At 35.8% G+C, this 19,351-nt stretch overlaps 1 protein-coding gene across 1 annotated transcript; it reads right to left on the bottom strand.

The window, feature by feature from the left end:
- Positions 1–12,351: 12,351 nt before the first annotated feature.
- Positions 12,352–13,281, bottom strand: LOC102487058 (olfactory receptor 4P4). The gene has a single exon (XM_006157899.1). It carries the CDS (start codon positions 13,279–13,281, stop codon positions 12,352–12,354), a length of 930 nt encoding a protein of 309 aa, XP_006157961.1.
- Positions 13,282–19,351: the final 6,070 nt, after the last annotated feature.

Raw genomic sequence — 19,351 nt, 5'->3', positions numbered from 1 at the left:
TCCCGGCTCTCACTCCTTCACTCAGGAAACCTGTTCGGCTGTCCCCCCGGGTCGGGACACATCATAAAATAAAATTCGAAATGCCAAAAGAAAAGTTATGACCACTTTACAAGACATCTTGGCATGTTATTATGAGAGCAATTATAGCATCACTGTAAGATTCGGCAAACGTGCCCCTATATATTTAAAAATTAAAAGAAAAAAAATGAAGGTTTTTGTTTGCCATAAGGCACCTGTGCTCACCAGAGAGACAGAGAGAAAGTGAGAACTCATCCCTTCAAGGGATATGGACACAGCATAATCTCTTTTCCTCCATTCTCCTCATGGGATATTGGGCACACATTGTAATTTTCAAGTCACCAGATCTGGGGCTCAGATGGTGGTTGGCCATGTGGGAGTCTAACACCTTAACCACCATGTCACTTGCTAGCTCACATTTAATTACTTTTAAGAAATAAAATATTAGTGATACTATTATATTTATTTATTTATTTTTAGAGAGAGATTTTTTTATCTAAAGGGCACATGTGCTTACCTGAAGAGACAGATAAACAGAAAGTGAGAAATCATCTCCGGGGGGAAGGCCACATGCAATTCATTCTCCTCAGTTCTCCTTTCAGGATTTTGGGCAGGCACACACAAATGCCTGGCATGAGTTTTAAGCTGCCTTGTTCAGGAATCAAATCAGGGTCGAATACATGAGAATCCAGTGATGTAACCCTTATGCCATTTACTGGTCTCTATTATATTTATTTTTAATGAGTTTTGGTAATATCATTGAAAAATGTTTCCATTATGAAGGTTACTTTATATATTTTCGGATGTGCTTATAAAATTCTCCTAGTACTATTTTTGTATTTGTGGAATGAACACATATTGATATTACCTCTGTCACTAAGAAGTAAGTAAGGCTAGTATCTATGACCTGAGTATCCTTTTGGGTTGTCAGAAATGTCATGATGCATTTTTGCATAGAAGAAGATAAAAAAGATACATCACGACTTTTGCGACATCCCAGTAGATATCAAATTATAGAGGAAAAAAAAGGCAAATTAAGTTAAAATAATAGAAAGTAAGAATAGAATAAATTTAAGGAATTAATTCTATTACATAACTAATATTTTAAAATCATAAAGGGGAAATAAAAAAACAATGCTGATTTTTTTTTTTGGAGAGATTATTTTTTTTGCTATAGGGCGCTCGCCAGACAGACAGAGAGAGACATAGAGACAGAAAGCGAGAAATCACCCCCCAGGGGGGATGGTCATGCCGCAATCCCTTCTCCTCCATTCTCCTCTCGGGATCTTGGGCACGCACGCACACATGCCCGGCGTGAGTTTTAAGCCACTGGGTCTGGGACGCGAACCGCGGTCAACTACGTGGGAGTCCAGCGACATAGCCATTACACTAACTGCTGGTTCCCAACAATGCTGATTTTTTAAAAAGTATTTTAAATATTCAGAAAACTTCATGGAGATAAAGCAAGATAAAGGAGAAAGGAAAAGAGTCATACGGGTTACCAATGTGACGTATAAAATTCATTTATCACTGGCAATAATGTAAACTTAGAGAGTCAGCACGTGGTGTGGTGGTTTAGGTGCTAGACTCCCACATGGTTGACCACAGTGCAATTCCTGGACCTGGTAGCTTGCTTTTTCACTTTCTTTCTCTCTTTGATTTTTCTCTGGTGAATGCCTGTATCAAATTAGAAAAATAATAACTATAAATAAAATTAAATAATTCTTTAAAAAATAATGTAAACTTACACAAATTTTTCAAATACGGTTTGATGTTATCTTCTCAGGCTACCATAAGCGACTTCGTTGTAATAATTTACAATACCTTAAATTTGAATAACTAGCATCAAATCAACATCAATTATACCTGCAAAGACCATCATAAGTGGTCTAGCAGGAACAAAATATCACAGGAGTATATGGCTTAAATTTCTAGCATGGCAGACCATGTTCAAAATAAATGTCCAAGAGAATAGGAACAAACTAAGGTCAAGCAGGGAAAAATCAATTGAAATTATATAGATATTTCAGGATCAGAAACCAAGTATTCTAAGGTCAGTGTTCATGTACCCATTTAGACAAGACATATAAGACAATCTGAGCAAACCAGATGAATTGGGGATTTTAGACTGTCTGACATCTAAAAAATTCCACCTTCAATAGGACTAAGGATTCTCACCTGAAACCTCTTAAATTGGATTCAGAGTTCCATTATGAAGGTTACTTTATATATTTTCGGATGTGCTTATAAAATTCTCCTAGTACTATTTTTGTATTTGTGGAATGAACACATATTGATATTACCTCTGTCACTAAGAAATAAGTAAGGCTAGTATCTATGACCTGAGTATCCTTTTGGGTTGTCAGAAATGTCATGATGCATTTTTGCATAGAAGAAGATAAAAAAGATACATCACGACTTTTGCGACATCCCAGTAGATATCAAATTATAGAGGAAAAAAAAGGCAAATTAAGTTAAAATAATAGAAAGTAAGAATAGAATAAATTTAAGGAATTAATTCTATTACATAACTAATATTTTAAAATCATAAAGGGGAAATAAAAAAACAATGCTGATTTTTTTTTTTGGAGAGATTATTTTTTTTGCTATAGGGCGCTCGCCAGACAGACAGAGAGAGACATAGAGACAGAAAGCGAGAAATCACCCCCCAGGGGGGATGGTCATGCCGCAATCCCTTCTCCTCCATTCTCCTCTCGGGATCTTGGGCACGCACGCACACATGCCCGGCGTGAGTTTTAAGCCACTGGGTCTGGGACGCGAACCGCGGTCAACTACGTGGGAGTCCAGCGACATAGCCATTACACTAACTGCTGGTTCCCAACAATGCTGATTTTTTAAAAAGTATTTTAAATATTCAGAAAACTTCATGGAGATAAAGCAAGATAAAGGAGAAAGGAAAAGAGTCATACGGGTTACCAATGTGACGTATAAAATTCATTTATCACTGGCAATAATGTAAACTTAGAGAGTCAGCACGTGGTGTGGTGGTTTAGGTGCTAGACTCCCACATGGTTGACCACAGTGCAATTCCTGGACCTGGTAGCTTGCTTTTTCACTTTCTTTCTCTCTTTGATTTTTCTCTGGTGAATGCCTGTATCAAATTAGAAAAATAATAACTATAAATAAAATTAAATAATTCTTTAAAAAATAATGTAAACTTACACAAATTTTTCAAATACGGTTTGATGTTATCTTCTCAGGCTACCATAAGCGACTTCGTTGTAATAATTTACAATACCTTAAATTTGAATAACTAGCATCAAATCAACATCAATTATACCTGCAAAGACCATCATAAGTGGTCTAGCAGGAACAAAATATCACAGGAGTATATGGCTTAAATTTCTAGCATGGCAGACCATGTTCAAAATAAATGTCCAAGAGAATAGGAACAAACTAAGGTCAAGCAGGGAAAAATCAATTGAAATTATATAGATATTTCAGGATCAGAAACCAAGTATTCTAAGGTCAGTGTTCATGTACCCATTTAGACAAGACATATAAGACAATCTGAGCAAACCAGATGAATTGGGGATTTTAGACTGTCTGACATCTAAAAAATTCCACCTTCAATAGGACTAAGGATTCTCACCTGAAACCTCTTAAATTGGATTCAGAGATTACTTCAGTTATAGCTTAGTTGTTTGGATGAACTGAGGGAGAGCTCCAGAAAAATGTATTTGCATAGAGCCTAAGGAGAGCTTGGGGGAAAAAATGCAAGGAAGGAAGGTGCTGTCTTCAAAGTCTTAACAAAGTAACGAAGCCTCTGAAGTTGTGAGAAAAATAATTTATACTTAGGAAAACTCTATTGTTTCCTACCCATCCTTATGTTTTTGGTGTAACGGTAGTACAGTGAAAACATTTTATATATTTTATCTTAATAATTTAGTGTAGCATTCACATTTTGTGGGTATGGAAGTTGATAAGATCATTGTAAGCAAAACATGAAAGAAAGAGCAAGTTTCTGAGTACATATAATCCAAAATACCTTGGCAATACAAGGTATTTTACAATCAGTAAAAATTTGCAGAGGGGCTGGCAGACGGCATGGTGGTTAGGGTGTTGGACTCCCACGTGGCTGATTGCCATTTGAAACCTGCACCTGATGGTTTTCTTTCTCACTCTCTCTCTCTTTCACCTCCCTGTCTGTTTCTGGTAAGTGTATACATCCTAAAGCAAATTTTTAAAAATGACAATTAAAATTAAATAATTTTTTTTTAAAATGTGAGGGTTCACGAATGGAGTCAGGCCACTTGGCACAATAAATTAGAGTCTTCCAAGCTTCTTCTTCTTTCTGAGGATGTAGGTCAGGGCATAGCATTGCTCCTCAGGAAAATTCCAGTTAAACCTATAGTTCCCTTAAGAGAGAAAAATCACCGACATTGCTGTTTTCCCCTCCATCAGTAAGTGGTTCCAGCTGGAGAGAGGACAAAGAGCCTATGCTTCTTTTGCTGCTATATTAATAGCAGAACTGCTCCTATTGCTAAAGTACAAATAATGCATCAGATAATTTAAAAAATGGCACTTCAAAGTCAAAGAGCCTGGATACAACACCTTTCTAATTACTTGTTTAGCTTGTTTAGACAAGGTATTTAAACTCTCTAAAATCCCAATAACAAAAGCATCTGCTACAAAAACACATAGGATATATGCAACATACTAAGAACTAAACTAGAAACTTTGTGTGGACTGTGTTTAAGTTCATGCAGCCAGATCATCATTAGTAGATAATTCTACATTTAGACTTTAAATGTCTGACCATCAAAACCCACCTGCAGGGGCCAGCAGGTGGTATGGTGGTTAAGGTGTTAGACTCCAACATGAGAAACCACAGTTTGAGTTCCAGACTAATGGCGTGAAATCAATATGGACATTTGTGCACGTGTGCCCAAAAACCTGAGAGGAGACTGGAGAAGAAGGAATTGTGGCACTGCCACCTCCCCTGGGGATGGTTTCTTACTTTTTCTGAGTCTTTCTCCAGTGAGTGCACATGCCCTATAGCAAAAAACTAAAAAATAAAAAACAGAACAAAATGAAACAAAACTTAGCTGCCTATGAGAATATGTTTAATCACTGTAGTTTTATTTTCTTAACTTTATTTAATCATTGTACACCATGTCTTGCACCATGGTTTTGCCCAGTACGCATGAGGTACATGTCAATCAAGCCAAATATTTTACCATATAGCATCATTCACCAATTCACAGATAACTTTCTTGTGTCTATTAATTGCTTTTTCACTCCTAGCACCCCACACCCTCTCTTATACAGTATTTGGTATCTACTGTTGCCCTCCCAGCTATATCTTCCACTATTTCAGTTTCTGCCATAGAATATAGACATTTGATATATATCAAGTGAGGACATACAATGTCTATCCTTCATAGCCTAGCTTGTTTCACTTAGCATTAGCTCTTCCATATTCATTCACTTTTTAACAAATAAAAAGAGTTTTTTTTTCCTTTTTCTTAATGGCTGAGTTGTATTCTGTAGTTTACATGTGCTACACTTTTTTCAATCCAGTCATCTGTTCTTAGTCATTTAAGATGATTCCATGTCTTAGATATTATGAACAATAAATGCTGCAATAAATTTGGATGTGCAAGTATTTTTCCAGCTGAATTTTTTTTTTTTTTGAGAGGTTTTTTTAGCTATAGGGCACGTGTGCTCGCCAGACAGACAGAGACAGAGATACCGAAAGCGAGAAATCACCGAGGGGATGGTCACACTGCAACCCCTTCTCCTCCACTCTCCTCTCAGGATCCAGGCACACGACCGGCGTGAGTTTAAGCCACCGGTACTTGAACCACGGTCGACTACGTGGGAGTCCAGCGACATAGCCATTATGCTAACTGCTGGTCCCCCAGCTGAATGTTTTCATATCTTTTGATGGTTTTAATATCTGTGCTGAACTGAAATGCAGATACTTAAAATGTATACATGTCTTCCTCTGATTAATATCTGTAGCCAGTCAGATATCCTTGCGGTGGATCCAACGTACACTATGTCTCATTTTTAATAAAATATTTGAACACGATGTAAAATAAGAATATTTTGCATACTTTAAAATAAACCAGTAGCCTAATGGATATTTAATAAAATAAAAATATTCTGGGAGAATTGATGATATAACTGAACAGGAAAGATGATCTATACTAATTGAAGATCACTGTGAAATATCTGTGATGCATGAGCATAATCACAGGCCTCTCTCAGGTCCTGAAGAGGATACTAGAATAATTTAAACGTATCTAAATCAGCTCATCAATAAATGCCTAGAGACAGATAAAGGGATGAGAAAGAGGATGAGAGACAGGAAGAGTATGACTGAAGCAGCAAATAAAATAGAACAGTACTACTCAGTTAGCTTTGAACTCCAGTTTTTTCTTTAGTTTCCGTCTAATACTTCTGAGCTTCTTCCAGAGTGTTCATTTCTGCCTGTCCTGATGCTTAAGCAACATGCCTCTCCAATATGAGTGCTCTTAAGCTGATTTAAGTTATTTATTCTGTCAATGCAATTCAGTCATGGTGAATTCTTCCTTTTTTTTTTTAAGAGTCTTTTTTGTTGTTGTTATAGGGTGCATGCACTCTCTAGAAAGTCAGAGATGGAAAGCAAGAAATCACTCCCCAGGGGTGTTGGCCATGTTGTAATCTCTTTTCCATTCTCCCATCAGGATTTTGGTCACATGCACACACGCACCCAGGGTGTGTTAAGCCGCCGGGTCTGGGACTTGACCTACTGCTGTTGACTATGTGGGAGTCCAGCAACATAATCATTGCACCGTCTGTTGGTCCCTATGGTGAATCCTTAATTGTCCACAAAAATGGATTACATTTTCTTCATTGCATTTTTAAAATTACACATTTGTAACCATAAAAATTTTTTAAATATTTTGTATTTATACTCCTATGTAGAGCAAAGCATTTTATCATGTTCTTCTATATATTTAGTTCACAGACTTTTTTTCCCAACATTTCTTTCTTTCTTTCTTCCATGAAAGAGAGAAACTGAAAGAGATCTCCCAACAGGGTTGTAATCCTACCACCTCCAGCAATAGCCATCCCTGGTCATTGCCTCCCTTGTGCCCGCATACTCAGGGAGTTCTCTGGATGTGAACTGAGACCCTTCTCATGTGGTTCAGATTTGCAGAGCATCTGTTTTACATATTACTTTAACTATTATCCTGCCCCACAGGTGTTTTTGCTGAGATATTGTACATTAGAAATCTTGATGAATCTGGAAACTGAATCCTAGAGAGAATACCTAGTAACAAGAACTTAATAGCTAATTGTAAGTGAATATATCTTGTTTGTGGACTTATTATGTAATATAGCCATATTTTCTTTCAGTGTTTGTGGACACTTTAGAAAAGAAAAAACAGGGACCAGCCGTTAGCGTAATGGCTATGTCGCTGAACTCCCATGTAGTCGATAGCGATCCGAGTCCCGGACCGGTGGCTTAAACTCATACCAGGCGTGTGTGCATCCGTGCCCAAGATCCCGAGAGGAGAATGGAGGAGAAGGGATTGCAGCGTGGCCATCCCCCCTGGGGGGTGATTTCGTGCCTTTTATTTTTTGGAGAGGTTTTATTATTTTTTTATTTTTTTGCTGTAAGGCGCGTGGGCTTGCCAGAAAAAGAGAGAGACAGAGAGATAGAAAGTGAGAAATCACTCCCCCAGGGAAAGTGATTTCCCTTCCATTTTCCTCTCGGGATCTTGGGCACGCATGCACACGCACCCAGCGTGAGTTTAAGCCACCGGGTCTGGGACTGGAACTGCAGTTGGCTACGTGGGAGATCAGCTACATATCTTTTACACTAACTGCTGGTCCCTCGCTTTCTACCTCTCTGTGTCCCTCTGTCTTTCTGGCAAATGCATGCACCCTAAACCTCTCAAAAAAAAAAAAAGGAAAAGCAACATAAAGGCTTTTGGTTTAATACCATAGCATAGCATTCTGGGTTTTTAAGTTATTTATGTTATTTATTTATTTACCTATTTATTTATTTAAATTCACATTTTATCACATGTTTTTACAGTATGCATTTCTCTTTCCAACACAAATACCATGTATGTCAGGCAAGACAAGGATATTACTATATACATTATCATCAGCAAATTGCTTCTAATTTTTTGTCACTTAAGCATACTTTTACCTGTTTTTTCCCTCCTTTTTTCCCTCCCTCCCTTCCATAGTAAACTTTTTTTTTTTTTTTTACATTTTATTGATTTACAAAAGATCTTAAAGTATGGACAAAACTAGAATCTAGTGACAAGTACGCTGTAATTTTCTTCTGAAACTTTTTTTCTCTCTCTCTTCATTCCCCCTTTTACTAAAGAGAGGTCTGAACTAACTTCTTTGTAAAAAAAGTAAAATAAAAAATAGGTTTATCTCAGTTTGATCAGTTATTTGCACAAATCCCATAAGAATTCAATTTTTGATGCAAGGGAACATATACTATTGTATTATTAAACTTATGTACCAGCTCTTCAAAAAGTCCTGAATAGGAAAACTAAAGACAGACAGACAAATAAGATAACAAAAAATGAACAAGTAAAAGCCCAACTTAATGGTAGGGACAAGTTCTGAAATAGCAATAATAACGTTGAAAGTTAATGGAAAGGTCACCACAGTAACACTGCAAATTCAACAAAAGAGAGATTACACAAGACTGAACTGGTGATATAGAATTCTATAACTTTTTTCTAAAACATTAATGATTTTCTTGTATGTTTTGTCTTCCAGATTTAAGACTTTTTGTTTTCTTTTGAGATGTTGGGTTCAGCAATTTGTTTTTAAAAATAATTTTTTAAATTGAAACATAAATTATCTCCCTCCCTGACCCCTTTGCAATTGGAAAATATTTGTGAGCATTCTTATTTTGTGGCAGAATGGTTATTTGCATAAGTTCAACAATACAATAGTACATGTTGCCTTTTATAACATTCTTTTTACTATCTTTTATTTTTTATTTTTTTAACATTTTTATATTTATTTCTTACATTCACTCACTGTATATAATTACAGTACACAAAATGAAACTATAGCATACTTTCTGATCAGATGGGCATTTCTCCTGACCCATCTCCAAGCCCCTCCCCTAACAATTAATAAATACATTAACTTAGCACTAAAACACACACAGAGACATACACATTCATATCACATTTAGTATACTTTAAGAAATGCAAATACTCCTAGGGAAAATAACACACTGAACCAAATCACACAAAGCTGTGAATAAACAACTAGTCAGAGGTAATATCCTTTAGAATGGAAAAAATGTTTCCCTCTGATATTCCAGTGGTTGCATAACTCCTATGGGGGCGGGATTAATGGCAAGAAAGATCCTAGGGGTTGAAATAGCAAAAGATTCCCTAGCACCAAAGATAAATACTCCTGCCACTAAGATTTTTCTTGGATTTTTCCTTGGCTATTCAGCAGGCATAACTCAACCAGGGAAACTGAATGGAAGTAACACAGTTATCTTGCCGAGAACAGAGAAATTCACAGACAAAAAGAAATGTCTAAATAAATGGAAACCAAAACCTAGAACTGAGGTGGGGTTATGTGATTTATAAGACATGGCAATGAAGGAAAATTAGAATAGTAGTGCCTATGTAATACAGAAATAATAAGTAAAAGGATGTTATAGGAGGCTGAGAATCTGCTGAAATTCATATATTTGTGAGCATTCTTATTTTGTGGCAGAATGGTTATTTGCATAAGTTCAACAATACAATAGTACATGTTGCCTTTTATAACATTCTTTTTACTATCTTTTATTTTTTATTTTTTTAACATTTTTATATTTATTTCTTACATTCACTCACTGTATATAATTACAGTACACAAAATGAAACTATAGCATACTTTCTGATCAGATGGGCATTTCTCCTGACCCATCTCCAAGCCCCTCCCCTAACAATTAATAAATACATTAACTTAGCACTAAAACACACACAGAGACATACGCATTCATATCACATTTAGTATACTTTAAGAAATGCAAATACTCCTAGGGAAAATAACACACTGAACCAAATCACACAAAGCTGTGAATAAACAACTAGTCAGAGGTAATATCCTTTAGAATGGAAAAAATGTTTCCCTCTGATATTCCAGTGGTTGCATAACTCCTATGGGGGCGGGATTAATGGCAAGAAAGATCCTAGGGGTTGAAATAGCAAAAGATTCCCTAGCACCAAAGATAAATACTACTGCCACTAAGATTTTTCTTGGATTTTTCCTTGGCTATTCAGCAGGCATAACTCAACCAGGGAAACTGAATGGAAGTAACACAGTTATCCTGCCGAGAACAGAGAAATTCACAGACAAAAAGAAATGTCTAAATAAATGGAAACCAAAACCTAGAACTGAGGTGGGGTTATGTGATTTATAAGACATGGCAATGAAGGAAAATTAGAATAGTAGTGCCTATGTAATACAGAAATAATAAGTAAAAGGATGTTATAGGAGGCTGAGAATCTGCTGAAATTCATTCCTGCCTGACAAGCATGTGGGTCACGCATTTAATTTTGGCATTCTGGAATTACTTATTTTATTATTAATGTATGATTGTTAATGACATAAGGGGATATTGTAGGGATGGGAGAACAAAGACAATACTTTCAAATAAAAAAAGGTGGGACCAGCAGTTAGTGTAATGGCTATGTCGCTGGACTCTCATGTAGTCGACCGTGGTTCGCGTCCTGGATCCAGTGGCTTAAAATTCACGCTGGAAGCATGTGCGTGCATGCTCAAGATCCCGAGAGGAGAAAGGAAGAGAAGGAATTGCGGTGTGGCCATCCCCCCTGGGGGGTGATTTCTCACTTTCTATCTCTTTATCTCTCTCTGTCTTTCTGGTGAGCGCACGTGCCCTATAGCAAAAACCTCTAAAAAACAAAAAAAAAGAAAAAAAGAAGAAAATAATATCTATGAATTTAATTCAGAATTATTTATTTACACCTTAATCATCGCAAGATTAAAGGTTAGGAAAAAGAATGATTCACAGAAAAATAAATAGACAACATATAATCTTCTGGTTCAAACTGGAAAAAAAACACCATTTACAACAAAAAGTGTTAACATAGGGAATAGGATTATTTGAAAGATTGCAAATGTACAGATGAATATCAATGTAAGAACACAGAAGGAACACGGAATCTGTCTGGTCTGATGCATTTCAACCTAAATAATATCATATCAGGAATGCAGATTATGTAACAGTCAAAATCCCTCAACCCTATAGCTAAGGACATCCTGAGCCAAAAACATGGCTGAAATAAAGCTCTAAAGGGAGAAATTCTAGAGTATGTTTGGAAAATGTAGAGAGATCCAGTGTAGGTAGACAAAAACAATTAAAAAAAGGGAAATACAGAAAGAAAATTAGGAAAAGAGTAAAAAAAATTTAATGTGAGTTTCTATTATGCCATATTCCAATACATAAAATGAATTTCTAGTGTGCCATTACACTTCACATGTGCTAACTCAGGTCATCTTCCAGCTCTATGAAGTATAATATAACCCCATTTGATAGCTATTACTATTATATGGTTTTGTTTATGTATGTAAGGTGAGTGAGAGACACAGAGAGGGTGTTTGGAGACAGAAAGACAAGCATCCTTGAAAAGGTCTCTCACCATGATTTTCTCACCCCAAGCCAGGATAACGGAGGATAATGGACAAACACACCTGGTGTGTACTGTCAACCAGGGAAATGAACTCACGTCTTACAGGTAAATGCAGCTGTGCTATACCAGAGTCACTGGTAACTGCTATACCAGAGTCACAGCAATAGTTACTTTTAAATGAAGAATGTTCGTTTTTAATGCAAATTTCTTAGACACACAGATCAAAGCTGGAGGTCCCCCTGTAACCTAAATTAGTATCAAAGCTCATGATTCTTCCAGTGCAGTGAATTCTGAGATTAGTAAATTATATCTTGGGCCAATTTTGGAAGATTTATAATTAATACTAGACAAAGCTAGAAATAATAGGGTTATTAATAGGGTTATAATAGGGTTATTAATAGGGTTAATAATAGGGTTTCATGTATTTTCATGGAAAGGGGATTGATACAATCACACAATGTGCTTTGAAAGGGCATCACTGAATTCTTCAATTTCAAGTGATCACACCTGGAAACAGACCATGACAAGTGCAGATAGCACCCTGTATAATATGTTTACTTGACTCATATATCCTTAGAGGTAATTTAATTCAGCTCCTCAAAGAATATTTACATTGTTATGATCAACTCTTAAACAGTTACTATGCTGGAACATAGGGCTGAAAACACAATGAATATCCCATTTACTTTGATTCTGAATGTGATATTTGAGACCAGACCTTCCACATGGCAATTTTCATCTCCATATTTCTCAGTGTGTAGATGAGAGGATTCAGCATGGGAGCAATCACAGTGTAAAACACAGAGAGTTCCTTATCCTTATTCTCACTACCTGCAGGTAGCCCATACGTATAGATACAGGGCACAAAAAATAAAACTACAACCATTACATGAGAGCTACATGTTGAGAGAGCTTTGCGTCGCCCTGCAGAAGACCTCATCCTGAGATGATATAAAATGAGTATGTAAGACGCCACTAGGACAAGGAAAATTACAACCACTACCATCCCTGAATTAGCAATCACCAAGATACTAACAACATGAATATCTTTGCAGACTAACTGTAGAAGAGGCTTGACATCACATATGTAATGCTTTATCTGATTGGGACCACAGAAAGGTAAACTGAGTACCATGAGCAGGAGAGCAATAGAATGCCAGAACCCCAAGCTCCATGCCACAGCAATCAGCAGGTTACATCTCTTCCAATTCATAATGACCATGTAGTGCAGGGGCTTGACAATGGCAACATAGCGGTCGAAGGCCATGGATACCAAGATGAATACTTCCACACCCGCCAGAAGGTGGAGAGTGAAAAGCTGGGTCATACAGCTGTTATAGGAAATGCTTTTTCTTGTTGCAACCAGGTCCCTGATTAGGCGGGGAACCACAGTGGAGGTGTAGCAGACGTCCATGAGAGAAAGATGGCAGAGGAAGTAGTACATTGGCTGTTCAATTAGATGACTGCAGGTGACTGTGAGTAAAATGATGGTGTTCCCCATTAAGACTGCCAGGTAGCAAAGCAGGAAGAAGAAAAAGAAAAGAAGCTCTATTTGCTTATTTCCCCACAGTCCCATGAAAACAAATTCTGTGACATTATTCTGATTTTCCATAAAGTTGATGTGATTCTAGAATACACACTAGAAACTCAATTCATCTGAAATAAAACAGAACATAATACATTTTAATCTTTAAAGCCTTTTTAGATTAAAGGCATCATTACATTTTTAATAATGTTTCAGAAGCATATTTTATGCCTGGAACTTTAATAAATATTTCGCATGCAGTTAAGTCTCATAAAATCCCCCAAAGCACTGTTCTAGACATGTTACATATGAAAAGAAATGGAACAGGAGGGTTCAGCTAATTACAGCATATTGTTAAGATATTAGTTAGGAGACCTGAGATATGAATCTGTATCTGACACCAAAGTCTACACTTTTAATGCTATGCCACATTATCTACAGGCCAAATGGAATTGTAGCTGTTTTTCATCTCTGTGACAGAACTGAAGTCTTTCTGCATCTCTGTCATTTAATAAATACATGGCTTCCTTTTTTCTCTGTGATGTATATGATATGTCTCTAAAATCCAGTCTGACAGCTAACATTTCATACATGCAGCAGAATTAATGTTTACTATTGAAATAAAACATTCAAGATTCTTTATGATGGCAGAGAAATATTCTGAATTAGTTAACACTAGTATTTATGACTCCACGGCAAAGTCTGATGAAAACACAGAGAGTATAGAAACAAGGAGTAGGCAGCAACTGGGTGTCTAAATGGAAGAACACACGTAAATATATAAAAGATATGTGTGTGTGTGTGTATAAAATATATAAAATAAAATTTTCCCTAATGATATGAAAGGCACTTTTCATAAATTATTTTTGACACCTTAGAAATATTGTAGAGAACTAGTTGTTTTCTTTTTATATATTGAGGGAACTAATACAAGTAAATAATAACCTGAGTATTTAGTCACACATCCAGAATACTGCAGGTATTCTGATATACTGAACGGGTAGAGAAAGCAAATATGTTGAAATGACCACCTTTTACCAAGCAAAACAATGGTTAGATTAAAAGACTTTAATTTGAATAATTTTCCTATTTCTTTTCTCTTCCTTCTTACTCTTCCCCCTTCTCTCTCTCTCTCTGTCTCTCTCTCTCTCTTTTTTAAGAGAGATTTTTGCTATAGGACACATGTGCTCACCAAAGAGTCAGAGACAGAGAGACAGAATGTGAGAAATCATCCCCAGGGGCGATGGCCACACCGCAATCGCTTTTCCATTCGGAATTTTGGGCATGCACACACACACACACTCCCTACTGTTTTAAGCTGGGAGATCTGGGACCTGAACAATGACTGACTATGTGGGAGTCCAGCAACATAACCATTATGCTATCTGTTGGTCCCTCTCTTTTAAGCATACCCATAGCGAATGATATGTTGTAGTATACTGATCCCTATTTAAGGTCCTGAAGATAAGGATTCCATCTCAGATATTCTGTTAATTTCTTCCCTGTTATCACTAAGCATCCATCCTCTCCAAACTTCATCTGTGGATAAGCAGAACAGATAACACTACTAGGTCTATTTGCCTAATAAAATTAAGAGCAAAATAAATGAGTTCATGTTAAGAATATGTGATACAAAAACCTTAAGCTTCCAATTTATCGAGTCTATAGAATAGCTCTACATCTCTGGAATGTTTTGAAGAGGAAGAAACTCTTATAAATGCAAGTAAATAATAACATTTTCAGCTATTAATGGGTTCCCCTATTGTGGATTTTGTGTTTTGCCAGAAGATGGGTCAGAGAACTCATATAGGCACACATGAAAGACTTGGAAAAGTACAAGCATTGGTATAAATTTGTTTGGGGTTTAAATTATAAAAGAAACTATTAGTTAAAGGACATAAAGAAGGAATAATATTTCATTAAAATTATAGAATAAAACTATAGAATTAAAACTGTAGAAAGTGCAACTCATAATTAAGAATATTTCTCTGGTCTCCACCTCATTTGGAACGAAGCCTGTTCTACTTGTAACGATTGAGCATTAGCTGAAAAAACAAAGAACTGTGTAGAAAACGATGTTTCAAAGTACTTCCCCTTTGCTTTCCTCCAGTACTCCTTTGAAAAACTACTTCATACTTTGGGACCAGCAGTTAGCGTAATGGCTATGTCGCTGGACTCCCACGTAGTCGATCGCCGTTCAACTCCCGGACCCAGTGGCTTAAACTCACACCGGGCGCGTGTGTGTGCGTGCCCAAGATCCCGAGAGGAGAACAGAGGAGAAGGGATTGCAGCGTGGCCATACCCCCTGGGGGGTGATTTCTCGCTTTCTGTGTCTCTGTCTCTCTCTGTCTGTCTGGTGAGCACATGTGCCCTATACCAAAAACCTCTCCAAGAAAAAAAAAAAGAAAAACTACTTCATACTTTAATATCCACCGGTCTATTTCACTCATAAGTTCTTCCGCATATTCTTTATTCCTTAAGAACTCTATTGCTCTCTTGTCCATCTACACTCACACCACACACACACATACACACACACACACACACACACACACACACATCCTACCCAAATATAGTCATAGATACACAGGATTTTAAAGATGAAAACTTTTGAATATACCATTTCAAATACCTTTCCTTTAAAGTATGTCTTCCAAAAGACTTGTCTTTAAAATTTAAATTATTTGAGAAAGCTCTCTGGTGGAATTATAACCAAGTGTACATCAACTACAGTTTTTTAGGGAACAAAAGGAAAAAGGAAGACATTGAAGTATAATTCTTGGGAAGTGGGATTTATGACTAAGGTCATTAAGAATGCATTTGCAGTATTAAATCCATCTACAATTATTTTTTATTTTTTATTTAACTATCATATCTATAAAAGTGAAAATTTGTTGAAAATATATGAGTGTAATTATTAGCTGTATTTAGAATAAAATGTTTACATACCATATATTAAGAAATAAATTGCTTTTGGCCATTTCATTAACTCACTTCATTTTTACCACAACCCAGTGAAGTATATTCTTTATAATATTGACCCTCTTTTGCGAAGAGAAAAGCTAGAGCCCAAGGTTACACAAATACCAAGAAGAAAGTTTGTATTTTAACTATGTTTATGTAATTGGAAATTTCAGACTTTTTCATTAGTTTTAAATAGCATCACACAATTACAAATAAAGGCTTAAAACATTTGAACACAAATTAATTTACTCTCAAATTACCATCCAACTTTTCTTAAATTTATTCTTTTGAAAATAATCACCAATAAAATATCCCAGAACTTAAAAATTATCACTTACCAAAATCAAGATTTATTCAAAATAATCGTCAGACCCCAATATTTTATTCTAAATAAAAATGTATAAAAATATAATAATTCTCACTTCTGCAAGATTTTATTTTCTTTGGAATGTCAAGATGGTCCTTCAAGCTGGTTCTTTTTACTTTCCTATGAGCATGACATGAAACAGCAAATAGATGTAGAAAGCACTTAAATCTCCAATAAATCTTCAATCTGGAACTACAATTTAGAGATTCATTGCTAGGAATACTTTGAATTAAAAGGCATAAAGGGGAACCCAAGGGAAAAACTCTCATGGGCATTTTATTGCAGCAAATGCATGTGTAGTTGAAATTGTTAAAACAAAACCTCTACTACGAAAGTGGACAAAGAGACGGCTTTAAGACTTTCTTTTGCTTATTTATCCCTTTAGGTTATCAAATTAATGATTCAAGGTTCAAGTAATATTACAGCACTGATAAAATGTTAAGAATATTTTTTTCTTTCTTTTGTCCTAGAATAATTACCTCAAAGAATGATTTTGTTGATATTTACCATGGTGCATAATATTATGTAAATAATATTTAATGAATTTGCATAATCATTAATAAATCTTGATTTAAGTATCATCTAATATATCAATGTATCAAATAATATCATAACAGCATTAATATTATCTTCATCATCATTCTCCTCTTGAGATTGTGGACATACATGCACACGCACCTGGCATGAGTTTTAAGCAACTGAGTCCGGGATTCAAACCACAGTCGACTAAGAGAGAGCCCAGTGACTTAACTGCTATGCCATTTGCTGGTCTCCCCAGTTTCATCTTCCTGCAGATGTATAACCAGTTTTTCCAGCACCATTTGCTAAAGAGGTTTTCATTTCTCCGTTGGATTGGCTGGTGTCCTTTGTCAAAGATCAGTGTGTTTTCGGGTTTGTTTCTGGGGTCTCTATTCTGTTCCATTAGCCCAAATGCCTTTTTATTTTTTTTGTGCCAGTACCATGCTGTTTTGATTATTACAACTCTGCAATAAATTTTGGGGTCACAGAGTGAGATATTTCCTCTTCCAAACTTCTTACACAGAATTGCTTTGGCAATATGGAATATTTTATGACTCCAGACAAATTCTATGATTTTTTTTTTCTAAATCTGTGAAGAATGCCTCTGGTACTTTTATTGTGATAGCAGTAAATACGTAGATTAATTTAGGTAGTATTGACATTTTTATTATGATTATTTTTCCAATCCAGGAACATGAGAAGTCCTTCCACTTTTTTTGTATGATTTTCAATTTCTTTTTTTAGATTTTCATAGTTTTATTTGTAGAAGTCTTTGAGTTCTTTGGTTCTTTGGTAAGATTTATTCCTAGGTACTTTATACTTTTTTTTTTTAGTTATTGTAATTTATTTTGACTTCTTCAAGTCTATCTCAGCCAACTCATATGTATAGAAATGCTATAGATTTTTATTGGTTGATTTTGTATGCTGCCAATTTACTGTATAATTTATCACTTCTAGAAATTTTTCATGGAATCTTTTCGATTTTCTGTGTATATAATCATGTCATCTGCAAATATAGGTAAATTTCACTTCTCTCCCTATTTGAATGTCCTTTATTTTTTTCCCTTTCTGTTTGTATTGACTAGGACTTCTCATACCATATTGAAAAGGAGTAGAGAAAGTAAACAACCTTGTCATGTTCCAGTTTTCAGTGTACAAACATTCAGCCTTTCCGTGTTCTCCATAATGTTAGCTATGGATTTGTCATAAATGACCTTTATTGTGTTGAGAAGTGTCCCTTCTAAGCTGACTTTGTTGAGAGCCTTAATCATGAAGAGACATTTTATTTTATCAAATGCTCTTTCTGAATCAATTGATGTGATCATATATTTTTTACCTTTTTTCTTTTAATATGGTGGTTATGTTTATATCCCTGGAATAAAGCCTACCTGGTCATGGTGTATAATCTTTTTTTATACATAATTAGATATGATTTGATAGTATTTTGTTGAGAATTTTTGCATCTATATTCATCAAAGATAATGGTCTCTAGTTTTTCTTCTTTAATACCCTTGTCAGTTTGGGGGATGAAGGTGATGGAGGACTCATAAAATAAATCTTGTAGGGTTCTTTCATTATGAATATCTAGAAATAGCTTGAGTAAAATGAGGGTTAGCTCTTTGGAAAGTTTTGTAGACTTCAGAAGTGAAGCCATCAGGACCTGGACTTTTCTTTGCTGGGAGACTATTTATTGCTGATTCAATCTCATTGATTGCTATGAGTCTATTTAGACTTTCTGTGTCTTCCTGATACACTCTTGATAGAGTCTATGTTATCGCAATTTGTCCATCTTATTCAGGTTTTTTTGTTTTTTGGCATATAGTCCATCATGGTATTTTCGATGTATTTCTATTATGCCTATTTTTAAAAATTATTTATTTATTTATTTATGTGTTTTTATTTTACTAGAGTGGGACAGACTGAGAGAGACAGAGACAGAGAGAGAAAAATAGAGAGAGACAGAAAGTGAGAAAGCATGCTGCCAGGTATGGGACTTGAACCACAGTCAGTCATGTGAGAGTTCAGTGCCCTTAACTACCATGTCACCTGCTGGCCCCTGATGTATTTCTATCATGTGCATTATGTCTGTTGTAATTGCCTATTTCAATGGGATTCTGATTTATCTGACTCCTTTTCTCTTTTTCTTAATTAGTTTAGCTAACTTGTGTCAATAAGATAAACTTCATTTATCTTCTCAAAGAACCAGCTTTTGCTTTTATTTATTTTCTGTATACTTTCTTTTTTTTTTTTTTTTTTTTTGGAGGGGTTTTTCGCTATTGGGCGGGTGGCCTCCCCAGACAGGGGGAG

This window comes from Tupaia chinensis, unplaced genomic scaffold (assembly GCF_000334495.1).
Source record: "Tupaia chinensis unplaced genomic scaffold, TupChi_1.0 Scaffold000564_1, whole genome shotgun sequence".
NCBI lineage: Eukaryota > Metazoa > Chordata > Mammalia > Scandentia > Tupaiidae > Tupaia > Tupaia belangeri.
The sequence above is the reverse complement of the archived record's forward strand: the minus strand, read 5'-3'. Positions and strand labels throughout refer to the sequence as shown.